Raw genomic sequence first — 15,054 nt, 5'->3', positions numbered from 1 at the left:
ACAACGTAAGGCTTTTCAAGAATGCCAACAGGAACAGAAAGACATTCTAAAATGGACTGGGACTAAAGTACAGTGGGTAGATTTGCGGTTTTTCAATTATTCTTGTTACATTTATAAACTCTTCACTGGTCAAATAACAGTCCCATCTTTTCATCCTTTCATTCTTTTTCACTCCTTCTTTTTCCTCAGTTTGTTCTACAACAGAATGATTAGCATACTGTCTAATCTACAAATGGATGTAGTGAACAGGGGCCCATTTCAACTTCAAATAACACCAATGTAAGGCACAACTATTCAGGAATATTTTATATTTTCAAAGTATTTAGGAATTCTTTAATTAGAAAAATAAAGGCAATGGTATTATCTATCAGGTTCTAAAGGTACCCATGAATTAAATCACTCACATCCCCCTCTTAAAAAACAAAAAACAAAACAAAACCTTAAATCACATTGCTATTAAGCTTTCTTACAGTAAGGAGTAAGACCAAGCTATGCTAGAGTACAAAACCTGAAATTCTGAGCATGAAAATAATTTATTGACTAGACATCTGGTTTATTCAAGCATTAGGCCTACTGAAGACAGAACTGACACAGCTCATGGAGCAGGAAAAAAATCCACCCAGCACTGCTTAACTTCAAATTTCCTGGGGACGAAATCTCTGCCTTTTGTACTACAGACTCATCTTCAGGCATCCACATGTGCTGGTATTAACTTGACTAGGATGTGAGAACTTTCTGTACAGTCAACTTGGCAAGTGCCAATGCAACTTTCAGGGACATTCTTAGGCACACACAACAAATAGCGCTGCCTGCAGTAAAAGTCTTTGATAATCAAAGAAAAGAATACCACTTAAATATAGTATTACAAATAGAAAAAAATATGCACTTTTGCTAATGGACTGCTTTACATATCAGGAAAAATGTTACGAGATTTTTCTTTCTATGGGAGTAAAACTTAATTGATATTCAACTTTTAATCAACACTCAGGTTATTTTGCAGTACTGGAAATCAAGCAAAAAAACTGATTTAACTTAAATTTAGAGAAGTGCAGGATTAATAATATGGAGTAATAGTTGCACTTCTTTGACTAACTCATTAAAAAATGCCAATTAAACATTTTCAGTTAAATTTTATTTTCTTAAAAAATGCAGCAGATCAACATTACAATTCAAGAACCTAAACTAAATACGCACTTGACAGTGAAGCACATCTTGAGTATGGAGTGAAAAGTTTTCAAGAACAAAAACAAAAAAAAACACACAACGTCAAATGTATCATCTCCAAATACCCAAATAACAAATCACTTCTGCAGGCCTTTTGTTGAGTGGAATCAGAAACAAAAAACTGAAGATTTATTGCTGTAAAAACATACCTGTAGTACAGTAGTATGAATCTTGGGTATTAAGCATAATCAGTTGAATGAAGTGAAGTTGTTGAAAATCTAATAAGAAATTCATGTGTGTGCAAGTCTATAAGCCAGTTGACCCAAGAGCAACTGAGATATCTAACTGTGCAGTGAACCCAGATATGATTTTAAATCCCCATTTTTGGAAGGCAATTAAAAATTACAATTCTAACAGCCCACAAACCAAATTTTAAAAATTGTATAAAGCAATTAAAACTACGTTCAAAGAGCCTTTTTTCCCAGCTCGATTTCAGCACCCCGAGGAGAAATAAAAAAGCATCCATGACTGTCACAGATGAAAACAAAATGAATGTGGTTGGAGTCAGTTATCTTTCCCACTGAGGTATAAAATCTATATAAGAAATTTGATACTATACTATAACAAATTGTACTTCTCATAGTTCTGTTTTAATTTCCTTTAAACCCTGTTTTATATAGTTTTTAATTGTAAAAATGTTGCTTTCATGATTCTGAATCTGGTTCCAGTTCTTTTCATATATCTTTATATCAATATTTAATATACTGGCTACCAGTTCTAACCAGAAAAATCTTAGAAATCTCTTCACTATGACAGCATGTCCAGCAGAAATTACTGATGTGCAAGCAAACCCCAAAAGGCCCGGCTCTCTGGAGCGCACATGTTGTTGATTGTTTCACTGTCTGAACACTCTTTACAATGATTCTCGACGAAAGACTCTCTCAATCTTGTAAACATCAGTGTGCACGGCCTCGCTGCACGGCAGTTGCACGTCCTCGGAAAGGAAGGCTGGCCCACAGCTAGTGAGAAGCAACCGTCTCCCGTCGTGATGGCTGCTACACCGTTCGTCCTGCAGGAGGAAGCACTTGTCCACGTTTGCTGCTTCAGAATGTGGCAGAAATGTATGCTGAGGTAGCCCAGTCAATCCTTACTTTTTTCTTTTTTCATGTAAATTTGGTCTCAGAATATTTCTGGAAGCGTGACGTTTCGAAGAAGCCACTGCTGGGACCGGCTCCCAGTGCAGTCTCTGATGCTGGGCACCTGGCTGTCGTCCTCCGTAGCTTTGTCCAGGCACTGGTTACTGTTCACGTGCTGCAGCGTGAGCTTCTGAAACGGCAGGGGAGGGGTTTTCACGTGAACGCGGGAAACAAAGCCAAACAAAACCGTCTCGACCCTCATTTGGTAATTGTTAAATTCCTCAGTAGAAGGGGAGTTTTGGTTTGTTTTGTGATGTGAATTATTGAAAGAACAAGGGAGATGAGGCACCTCTGTGAAGATGGCAGGAAGAGGTGTGTGGGGAGGAGAAAAGGCACCAGGGACAGTGGGCTCCCCCGAACTTGCAGCACGATGACCCCGATTCTAAGCCCATTTCTGCCATAAGCTTCGTGACAACTTTTATTGTTTTGTGTTTTAGTTTCCCAAAAATATCATTGGATTAGTGGTTCCTAATTTAGGATCCTCAACCTATTTTCAAAGAGCTATTTTAAAATTGCTTCATTTCCCTAAGATAAAGCTGTTCAAATGAATTCTGTGATTCTATACCTCAAGTCCTCAGAAACTCAGGTCCTTTTGAAGACTCAAAATCACAGTATTTACAAAGCTGTCCTTAATAAATGGCTAATACATGTAACTATACATCTTCCTGTCTACCTGTTTATATTCTAAATGGTCATGGTGATCTTTAGGACGATTTTTAAAGGAGAGGACAGATGACAATTAACAGGTACACGATGACTCACACTGATGAATCTGATACCCTGCCCCGGTCAGGTTCAGGACGCCAAAGCAACCATGTAGGAATCGTCATTAAGCATTATCCTGTGAGTGTATATATATCTCTTAGGAAATGTGAAATACGTTTATTAAGAATACACATTTATTGCACTTTTTGCTTATGGCTCCATTTTAATGTAATTAATTTATGTGGAACATTTTGTTTTCATAAGGCCTTGTTTGGTACCTGTCTGACCTAAAAACAAAACCCAGTGATTGTATACAATGTAATGTTTTAGCTTTCAGTCATCTATCCTATATTGTGGTCAAAGAGGAAACTGGCAAAAGGCAGTACCCGTCTGCTAGGGACAACTGGCTTTAGGTTCAGTATTATACATGTTAATTCTTATAAATGCGTAATAGGATCTGGATGAAAGTCAGCATGGCTGTGGTTGTTTCTTACTCAGATGCATTGTAGTTCACTTGCTGAGAGAAAGGGCTTTGCAGTAAGACATTTCTAGAATAAATTCCAGATCTGTCACATACCAACTGCAGTCATGTACTGCTTAATGACGAAAATATGACCCGAGGAACGCCTCATTAGGCACAGTGTCTCTGTGTGAACATCACAGGGTGCACTTGCTTACACAGAGCTGGATGGTACAGCCCACTGCACACCTAGGTTGCATGGTACAGCCCACTGCTCCTGGGCTACAGGCCTGCACAGCATGTTGCTGCACAAAACCACCTGAGGCTAACTCAAGCACAAGAGAAAATGATGCGGTGAACACGAGATGTTCAAGGTTGCTGCCAGCCTCACACAGCATACTGTTTTACAGCATATTCTTTTCCTTTTTAAGTAGAAAGAGTAGACTCCACTATACTTCATTATTTTTAAATACATAAACCAGTAATAGTCATTTATTGTCATCGGGCACTATGTACTGCACATAATTACATGTGCTGCACTTCTGTATCACCTGGCAAGGCAGCAGGTATGCTTACACCAGCATCCCCACAAACACTGAGTCTTGTGCTATGGTGGCTACATCACCAGCAGTAGGAATTGTCCGGCTCCATTACAGTCTGATGGGGCCACCATTTTTGTGGGCTGTTGTTGATGGAAACATTATGTGGCACATGACTGTACATGCCATGAGCAAAAACCTCTCTGAGTCCCAAGTTCCTCATCTATAAAATCACAAAAATAATTAAAATTGTTATGAGGAACCCTGACTGGTGTGGCTCAGTTGGTTGGGCGTCATCCTGCAAACCGAAAGGCCCCTGGCTCAATTCCCAGTCAGAACACATGCCTGGGTTTCAGGCCAGGTCCCCAGTCGGGGAGTGCAAGAGGCAACCAATCCATGTTTCTCTCGAACACTGATGTTTTTCTCCCTGTCTTTCTCCCTCCCTTGCCCTCTCTCTAAGAGAGATAAGTAAACAGTTGTGAGGAAAGACTGAAGATAACACACAGAAAGTGTTGCCTAGCTCAGAGCCTGTTCTTGATAAATGGCACTCACTACTGGACACCTCGACCTCAGCAGTACCCCAGGCAGCCAGGAACACAACCTGGCAGGATGGAGAGCCAAAGGGCCCCATGCACACTGCCTGCTGCCACGGCCTTTAGTTATGTGAAACACCAAACCCTCAGACATTCCAGAAGGCCCCGAAAAGCTTCTCTGAGCCTCAGCCTTCGTCAGGCCCACAGTCAGTATTAATAAATACTACGTACAACAAAAAGTTGAGCTGGGGAGTTGGTCCTTTCTCATTCTAATTTCTAAAAGTATTTCACTTATTTAGATTGATTAAAATAAACTAACAAAGACATAGGCATTGATCCACACTTGTTATTGCTCGAAATGAAAGAGAATCCCCACAATTTTAGGAAGCTAACTTCCACTGTGGAGCCCTGACGTCGGGGGAGGGACCCTGCTCTGGCTGCAGACAGCAGGTGCGGAGCTCTGCGGCGCCTGACACCGGGGGCCGTCTTCCCTGTGCTCAGCAGCGCACCTGGTCAGTACTGACCAGTTTCCACAGAGAAAAGGCTTACTTAAGGCAACTGGACAAATTTGTGACACAGCTAATTGTAACCTTTGAAGAGCAGGAGAAAAGCTATAATTGTCGTTGCATAAAAGTTCACCTGCAACCTAGAAAAATAATTTGCCACCTCCTGCCCCAAATCTCTAGATTTAACTGGGTCAAAATATACATTTTTACAGCAGAATGACCAACTACAATTAGTCAAAACAAGAGTCTGGTATAAACTATGCGAAATGTAGTACAAATAAGAGATATAAGCATACACAAATTTAATCAAACATAGTATTATATTGTACAAACAATCTTGAGTCAAGAATCCCATGTCTGCCCTGGCTGGCATAGCTCAGTGGATTGAGCACGGGCTGCGAACCAAAGCATCACAGGTTCGATTCCCAGTCAGGGCACATGCCTGGGTTGCAGGCCATGGCCACCAGCAACCGCACATTGATGTTTCTCTCTCTCTTTCTCCCTCCCTCCCTTCCCTCTCTAAAAATAAATAAAATCTTAAAAAAAAAATCCCATGTCTGCCTGAGATCTGCTGACACCATTTACATGCTCTGTGACCTTGAGTAATTTAATTTCCATTCTGGGCCTCAATATCCACAAGTACAAAACAAAGTCCTGGATTCATTTCTAGGGTTCCTCTGAAATCTGAGACTTCACGATTTCAAATTTAGATTACAGGTTACTGATTTCAAATTTAGGTTACAGATTACTGACATAACTATTTTACTTTCTCAGATTGCTATGTTTTTGACTGACAGAGGCAGGACAATTCTGACAGTCCTTTACGAAGCTCCCTGCCTATGTGGCTCGGGCTGTGGGACCTGCACTGCAGCTTGACTTCTCCCTCCGCCCAATTCTGTCTTCTCCCTTTCCTTTTCACAGTGTTAATCCGGAAGAACTTCTAATAACATCCCGAACACTAATCTTATATCAAAGTTTGCTTCTGGGAGAACCCAGCCTGCAATACTGAAGTTTTATCTTAGGGAAAATACTTTGCAAAGTGCTCCAGGAGTTTTCAAACTTTATACTCATAACTGGATCTTTCTAAATACCCTAGACTTCCAGCCAAGATGGAGGCGTAGGTAGACACACTGTGCCTCCTTACACAACCAAAATAAGGACAACAATTTAGAAACAAACAAACAAAAAAACAACCAGTACTGACAGAAAACTGAACTGTATGGAAGTCCGACAACCAAGGAGTTAAAGAAGAAACATTCGTTCAGACCGGTAGGAGGGGTGGAGTCAGGCGGCTGGGTGGAGAGGACTTGTGGGTGAAGAGGACTTGTGGCAAAGCAGTGGCTGGCAGACCCAGGGGCGTGCAAGGCAGCAGCAGGCAGACCCAGCGAGGTGGAGGATTGTGGAGGGGCGCAGAGCACAAGGCGGCTGGCGAACTGGTTGGTCCTACATTCACGTGCAGATAAACCAGGAGAGACTGGGGAGCAGAACAGACCGCACAACCCAGGGTCCCAGCACAGGGAAATAAAGCCTCAAAACACTGATTGAAAACACCTGTGGGGGCTGAGGTGCCAGGATAGACTCATGGGGTCCTGGAACATACACAAACCCACCCACCTGGGAATCAGCACCAGAAGGGCCCAGTTTGCTTGAGGCAAGTGGCAGAAGGGACTGCAATCTGACAGAGCAGAGCAAGCGCCATTGTTCCCTCTCGGACCTGTCCCCCACATACTATGTCACAACCCAGCGACTGGTTTGCCCCGCCCTGGTGAACATCTAAGGCTCCATCCCTCATTATGTAACAGGTGCACTAAGACAAAACAAACAACAACAACAAAAAAAAAAAACAAGAAAAAAGAAAAAAAGGCCCAAATGAAAGAACAGATCAAAGCTCCAGGAATAATACAACTAAGTGATGAAGAGATAGCTAGCCTATCAGACGCACAGTTCGAAACACTGGTGATCAGGATGCTCAGAGTTGGATGAATTTGTTCGCAAATTAGATGAACATATGAAGGCTATGCCAACTGAAATAAAGGAAAATGTATAGGGGAACAATAACGATGGGAAGAAAACTGGGACTCACATCAATGGAGTGGACCAGAGGGAAGAAAGAAATATACAATTAGAAAAGAATGAAGAAACAAGAATTCAAAAAAATAAGGAGAGGCTTAGGAACCTCCAGGACATCTTTAAACGATTCAACATCTGAATTATAGGGGTACCAGCAGGGGAAAAGGAAGAGCAACAAGTGGAAAAGATATTTGAACAAATAAAAAAGGAGAACTTCCCCATTCTGGCAAAGGAAATAGGCTTCCAGGAAGTCCAGGTAGCTCAGAGAGTCCCAAAGAAGTTGGATCCAAGGAGGAACACACCAAGGCACATCATAATTACATTACCCAAGATAAAAATGAAGGAGAGAATCCTAGAAGCAGCAAGAGATAAGGAGATAGTAACCTACAAAGTAGTTCCCATCAGACTGTCAGCTGATTTCTCAAAAGAGACCTTGCAGGCAAGAAGGCCCTGGAAAGTATTCCAAGTCATGAAAGGCAATCTTTATATCCAAGATTGCTCTATCCAGCAAAGCTTTCATTTAGAATGGAAGGGCAGATAAAGTGTTTCTCAGATAAAGTCAAGTTAAAGGAGTTTATCACCACTAAGCCCTTATTATATGAAATGTTAAAGGAACTTAGAAAAAGAAGATAAAAAACATGTATGGTAAAATGACAGCAAACACAATTATTAACAACCACACCTAAAACAAAAACAAAAACAAACTAAGCAAACAACTAGAACAAAAACAGAACCACAGAAATGGAGATCACATGGAGGGTTAGCAACAGGGGGGTGGGAGGAAGAGAGAGGGGGAAAAGGTACAGAGAATAAGTAGCATAGATGGTAGGTAGACGGGGAGGGTACAAATAGTATGGGAAATGTAGAAGCTAAAGAACTTACAAGTCTGACACATGGACATGAACTAAAGAGGGGAAATGTGGGTGGGAGAGAGTGTGCAGGGTGGAGGGGAGTGAAGGGGGTAAATGGGACAACTGTAATAACATAATCAATAAACTATATTGAAAAAAATACTCTAAACCACCTCTATCTCCCTAAAGTTGCAATCATTTCCTTTTTAAAAAGTGTGTGTGCCCTGGCTGGCGTAGCTCAGTGGATTAAGCGCGGGCTGCGAACCAAAGTGTCGCAGGTTCAATTCCCAGTCAGGGTACATGCATGGGTTGCAAGCCACGGCCCCCAGCAACCGCACATTAATGTTTCTCTCTCTCTCTCTTTCTCCCTCCCTCCCCTCTCTAAAAATAAATAAATAAAATCTTTAAAAAATTTTTTTTAAAAGATTTTATTTATTTTTAGAGAGGGGAGGGAGGGAGGGGAGAGAGAGAGAGAGAGAGAGAGAGAGAGAGAGGGAGGGAGAGAGAGAGAGAGAAACATCAATGTGCGGTTGCTGGGGGTTATGGCCTGCAACCCAGGAATGTACCCTGGCTGGGAATCGAACCTGGGACACTTTAGTTCCCAGCCCGCGCTCAATCCACTGAGCTACGCCAGCCAGGGTAAATAAAATCTTAAAACAAAAACAAAAACAAAAACCCCTGTATTTAAAAAAAAAGTGTGTGTGTGTGTGTACAATTTTTAGAGAGAGGGGAAGGGAGAGAGAAAGACAGGGTGAGAAACATGGATCAGTTGCCTCTCGCATGCCCCCAAACGGGGACCTGGCCTGCAACCCAGGCATGTGCCCTGACAGAATCAAACTGGCGACCTTTCAGTTCACAGACTGGAGCTCAATCCATTGAGCCACACCCACCAGGGCTAATCATTTACTTTTCAAATAACAGCTTTGATAGACTTTGTAGGTCTCTGTCTTCTAGCTTTTTAATTTTTAAAACAAGATTTTATTTATTTTTAGAGAAGGGAGAAGGGAGGGAGAAAGACAGGGAGAGAAACAACAATGTGCGGTTGCCTCTCATGCACCCGCTACTGAGGACTTGGCCTGCAACCTAGGCATGTGCCCTGACTGGGAATCAAACCCATGACCCTTTGGTTCATAAGCCAGTACTCAATGCACTGAGCCACACCAGCCAGGGCAAATTTTTAAGGAACATAATTTGGTTGTCACATTGACAGTGGTATGCCACTGGCATTTACCGTCTGGAGTCAGGGACTACGCATCCTGCAATATGTGGGATCACTGTACCCAAAACGGCAGTAGCATGTACCATGGAAAACTCAGGGAAAGAATAATCAGGCCATTTCCAATGGTTATTTTAACTGAGCTGTTGCTATATTTAACATTATTTTTACTGTAGTTTGACATGGTGAAGGGAAACCCAGGAATGATAAAACCTGGTGTTTGCCCTCTAGGAGAAAAGACTGGTATATTTAAAAAAAGGAGAAAAAAACCCCCAAAACTACAAAGAAGCACAGCATTAGAGGGGTCAGACACAACTATATAATTAAACTAGCACCGAGAGCTAATCTCTGGCTGGGGGTCATGGAAATGATGTCCAAGGTGGGCCCTTAAGAATGGGTAGGATTTGTTAGGCAGAGGGAACTGTGATCTTAATTTTTTTAAATTTTTAATTTAATTTTTAATTTATTTTAGTGAGAAGGGAATGGAGAAGAAGAGAGGGAGAAACTGAGGGAAAGAAATATAGCGTGGTTACCTTCCATACACTCCCCAACTGGGGACCAAACCTGCAACACAGACATGTGCCCTGACCTGAAATCGAATCAGCAACCTTTCAGTTTGTAGGACACTGCCCAACCAACTAACTGAGCCACAGTGGCTGGGGCAGGAACTGAATGATCTTAAATATAAGGTGAGAAAGTACAGGGTAAGTTCAGGAAACAACAGGTTGATGACTAAAGTAGACTAGGGTTTGTATATAATAACAGATATAGGTAGAAAAGATGGCCAAAGCCATAACTTCGGACATCTCCATTTAAGGGATAAAATGAAAAAGCAGAGGGAGACAAAGCAGACAAAAGGAACGGAGAGAAAGCTAAGAGAAGAAACTAAGCGGTAGTGCATCTAAAGCAGATGGATAAGAGGATTTAAAGTATCAGCTACAGTAACAGCAACAGTAAATGCTATGAGAGTTTAGGGAAAAAGAGGTAGGGATGCTCCTGGCTTTGCATCCAGGAGCTGCTTCTGTAGGATCAGGCAGATACAGGAGCCAAGGCTGGAGAATCAGAGGCTCGAGGGCTGGCCATTCACCCGCCATCCAATGATGCAGGAAAAAGCAGGATGGCAAGTAGGAACAAAAGTCTTTCCTTACATGAAGAACACTTGTGCTTCTAAGCAGAGAAAGAAGAACCAGAGAAAGACATCTTGAAGGTGTTCATGCTGGTTCCAGAACCACAGGGCAAAAATACAAGTTGGGATAGGAGGCAAGGGAAAGAGGCTTACTGAAGATGCTTGGAACTACCACCTTCGAAGTATCTCTACGTGAGTGAATACAATGTACCCTTGGGGGAAGAGGGAGAAGCTCTGCAGGAAAGCAAAAATAAATAGAAAAAGTTTTAGCTGTGGCTTAGTGGACTGAGCGCCAGTCTGCGAACTGAGAGGTTGCCAGTTTGAAACCCAGTCAGGGCACATGCCCGGGTTGCGGGCTAGGTCCCCAGTTGGGGGTGAGTGAAAGGCAACAGATCCATGTATCTCTTGCACATTGAAAGTTTCTCTCTACCACTTTTCCCCTCCCTCCCCCTCTCTCTCTAAAAGTAAATAAATAAAAAAATATTATATGTCATTGAAATATCATTATGAGCAAGAGCATTTCATTAATTAAGACTCACTTTTCACCTAAACTTTGAATTCAGTAATTAAAAAATCCTACTTTTTGTTCCATTTCTCCTATGCAGCTGCACAGGCTGAGGGCATACAGAGGTAACAGTGGCTACTTAGAGACAACAAGGACCCAGAGACTACAGACAACGCTAATTTAATACTGGGGAGATTAAAACAAATCTGACTCACATTGTTTCTCCCATCTGTCAACTTTTTGAATATAAGAACAATTTGGTCTATATTCAAACTCCCCAAGAATTCATTTTTAGTGCTAAAGTCTATAAATATACCCAACAACACATATAATTTTACATGTTTTATCCTATATGTAAATGAATAACTTACCACGGGATCATACTCCCAAAGCTGGTTGCCTTTCAGGTGGTGGCATTTGAGCATTGTGACCGGGCCATTAAGTTTGGAGACGTCCAGACAAAGGTCGTCCGTCCTGATTTCCTTGTTGGCAGTGTAAGAGAAAACCTGAAAGACAGTAGTGGGCGCACACAAGCTCTAGCAGTAAAACTGGTCACATTTTATGTGCCCAATAAGCTGGGAGGGAAAAAACAAGTAAGATACACAATTTTGAACTTTATTACTGTAACAACTGTGAATAACCAACTCAGAAAAGCTACCACTAATTTTACACAAAGGAAAGAAAAAGGTTTTCTCCACACAGAGTGTACTGTCAAGGTCTGTCATCTGTTAGACTAAAAAAGGCAAAGTCAGTCTCATGCACAGCAATATAAATATAGTTCCCATGAGGAGCCTTTTACAAAGGTTTAGTTTAAAAATAATCATTAGATTGAAGGCTCCTTTCTCATAAAGGTTTATTATTTTTTCTTTAAAGGTAGGAAAATATTCCTGAGTGACGTCACAAGGTAAAAAGGACAGAAAATCCAAAAACTATCCCTTTTAAAGCTTTACTAAAATACTTACCTGATTACCTCCCATACCGTGACAGTTAAAAATTCCAACTTTTTCATTTTCTTTTCTAGCCATGTTATCTAGACACTGATTTGTTTCCACATTTCGTATCTATGGGACAATGAACAATGGAAACATCAGGAGTTAAAAAGATTAACCAGACAGACACATACAGATATACACACATTAAAATTAATTTAAACTGTCCACTACTATAAAAGAACTTCAGATGCTTGATGAGGTAAGCTCTATGAGTTGGGGTAAAGTTTACTGTCTGGCTGTCACAAATTCTGTGGTTTAGAAAGGTCTTAGTCTTTATATCATATAATTTTTGTGTTTCAGTGAAAAAAAAAAACCCTTGAAATTTTTTTTTAAAGATTTTATTTTTTTAGACAGGGGAAGGGTAGGAGAAAGAGGGAGAGAAACATCAATGTGTGGCTGCCTCTTGTGCGCCCCCTGCTGGGGACCTTGCCCACAATCCATGTATGTGTCCTGACTGGGAACCAAACTGGCGACACTGGTTCATAGGCCAGCACTCAATCCACTGAGCCACCAGCCAGAACCAAAATTCTTAATTATTTCATTTTTTCCAACCTGTTCTAGGTTTTGTATTTGGTTCAGTAAACTCTTTTTTGCCTAACAATTTAAAGCAATTTTTAACAACTTCCTGTGGGCAATGTTAACCACCAAGTTAAGGGGTGTCACTTTTACTGCTCTGATGACTTCTTAGGTGATACAAGGTAGCTATTTTCTAATCAGAGTTTGGAGCTTGGCTTAACTGGGAGCCTAAGCATGGTGCGGTGCAAACACCACTCCTTTGTTAGATAACTGCCAATTACATAAAAGGAATTTAAACCAGTCATCAAAATTAAGAAGAATATTTTAAGCAATGCACCTTGATATTTTGTTTCCTCTGAATTATTGCAGTTTAAAAAAGCATACTGTAAACTAGCAGACAGCTGAAAGTTCTAAATCTGTTCCCATGGATGGTACTGTTAGCAGCTAAGCCAAAGGGGATGTGTGACAAACTACACCTGTCATGTCACGTAGACAGAAAAAAAAATGTAATGAATTTTGTGTGACAGATAAAATGGAGGGAAAGTTGAAACCACAAATAAGCCATTTGTTTTTATAAACAAATGCACAGTCTGTATATTATTCCAGTATCTGATCAGGCACTAATAAGCCCATATGCATTTTTTTCTTACAAAGACACGAAGACATAGCTGTGAAAGACTGTACTATTAACAGGCTGTCAGGAATAGGAACTGGGGTTTTCACTGAAGTGAGACCCAGGTTTAAATCTAAATGACCCAAACTTTATGAGATCAATTTCCTACAGTAACTGAGAGATAATGCTGGCTCTGTGCTGAGATTAGGTAAGGTTTCACCTACCTAATTCAGAGTCTGGCACTTGGTAGTAAGCACAGAAATACTAGCAGTCTGATTTGCCACCTTACTGCCAGTCACCACCATCTTGCTATTCCGTCAACCTCAAACTCAGTTCTCGCAACACAGGATTTTTCAACTATATAATGCTGACACTTTCTCATCTCAATATTTTAAAATGTCCCTGCCATTCCACCCTTGCCCTTGAGAATTGCTATCTAAAACAAACCTCATTATCAGTCCTCCAAAAGATTCTCTCTTCTCCTGATACCCTATGTCTGTTAATAATCCCATCACTTGTCTAATTATTTAAGATGGAAATCTCAGGGTCCTTTCTTTTCTGGGTCCAACACATCATATCATATTCAGGAATTCTTTTACCATGTAATTCACATTATCTTTTTCTGCCTATTATTTTCATTCAGAAACCTATTACCTCATAAACAGATTTTATGAAAGGTGTGGTAATTGGATACAAATTTGCACACAACTTATCTTTCTACTCTGCAGTGGGTAGTCATTCAGTACTCGATGATCATGGCTACCTTGCTTGAAAAAGAATTCAGATTATTTCCTTGTACTTTTGAAAAAAATTACAGACTTTCCATTCCTCTTTCTCAATTTTTTCCTTACAAACACAGGTGGAAAGTTTGCTGAAGAAAGGTAATAAGTGAACAGGAAACATCAGAGAGGACCTGATGTTCTCCTTGGCTTCTCTTTTTCTGATGGAATGGCCTTTTGGTTAAATAGCTGATTGTCTTTTACCAAACTCAAAATTAATACAGTTCTCCAAACTCCAAATGTAGTAAGGTGTTCCATTACTCTCTATCTTATAATAAATCAACATTGATTATTTTGTTTCCACAACTGATGTTGCTAATCATAGTATATAAATTAGCCTTACTCTGTGCTAGGTATTGTTTTGTGAGTTTTGCATACCATTCTTACAACTTTCCTATGCATCATCTGGGGTTGCTTTCTGACATGAGAGATCTAAGTCTATTCCTTGGGGTTACTGCTGACTATAAAATATTAAAAGTATAGTTTCTTCAAGGATTGGAAACCATTACTTTCTGCCAATTGTTAGAGTGAGTGACATAAATCTTGATTAGCAAGATGTGGTCAGGGAGGCCAGTACAGGTGGGTGATTAGGGACTCCCAGTATAGATGGGTGACCAGGGACTTGTCTGGGGGCCTCTCATGGGACCTGACAGCACTCCTCTGAAATGCAGGGGAGTATTGGAGTGATGCCCCCACACATTTGAGATGAAGTAGGAACTTCTGTCAGAGGGCAGCCATTCAGGTTTGGGTCCCTGGGTGGCTTTACCAACAGAAGGCAGAGAGGGTTCTGTTTGGCCCTACAACTAGGCCATGTCTTAGTAGCTGAAGGGGCCATTTCTCCAGGCTGGCTTAACTATACATTGGGTAGCTAGAGAAGATGGTTTTCAGAGTATCCTCCTTTCCCTGGTAGGAAGACAGTGGTGCACTTCACCTGTGGAGTGTGTGAAATGATGTGTTGAGGGTGCAAAAAACTAGAATGACTAGAGGATGAGCTGTGGGAACCATCTGTCCTTTAGAACACCAGTTCATAGGTCTGGTAGGACTTAACTTGGAAAAGTCTTTGGAGAAGGAAAGCATTAGGAACCAACATTAGGGATGTTGAATCAGATGTTCAAAATTGTAATTTCAAACAGCTTTAAGGCTATGCAACCAATTACCAGCTCTCTAGTGAAGCATGGTAGGTAGAAGAGGTGGTGACAGCCACTTGCTTCAGTGTTTACATTGGGATGCAAACAGGTACTAGGGTTGGTTATCCAACAATATCTGGCACTTAGGTCACTGAA

The 15,054-nt window shown here is 41.0% G+C and overlaps 1 protein-coding gene across 1 annotated transcript in view; it reads right to left on the bottom strand.

Annotated features, from left to right (window-relative positions):
• Nucleotides 1–291: 291 nt before the first annotated feature.
• The window catches only part of GALNT1 (polypeptide N-acetylgalactosaminyltransferase 1), an 82,251-nt gene continuing 67,488 nt past the window's right edge, over nt 292–15,054 (bottom strand). The window contains exons 10-12 of the mRNA XM_045849862.1: nt 11,834–11,932; nt 11,243–11,377; nt 292–2,490 (exon numbers count right to left, since the gene is read on the bottom strand). Coding sequence (XP_045705818.1) covers nt 2,344–2,490; nt 11,243–11,377; nt 11,834–11,932 — 381 coding nt within the window. The 3' untranslated portion in view covers nt 292–2,343. The remainder of the gene's footprint in view (nt 2,491–11,242; nt 11,378–11,833; nt 11,933–15,054) is intronic.

This window comes from Phyllostomus hastatus, unplaced genomic scaffold, assembly GCF_019186645.2.
Source record: "Phyllostomus hastatus isolate PE091 unplaced genomic scaffold, TTU_PhHast_1.1 phas_contig_80, whole genome shotgun sequence".
Taxonomy (NCBI): Eukaryota; Metazoa; Chordata; class Mammalia; order Chiroptera; family Phyllostomidae; genus Phyllostomus; species Phyllostomus hastatus.
Note: the sequence above shows the minus strand (reverse complement) of the source record. Positions and strands in the feature narration are given on the sequence as shown.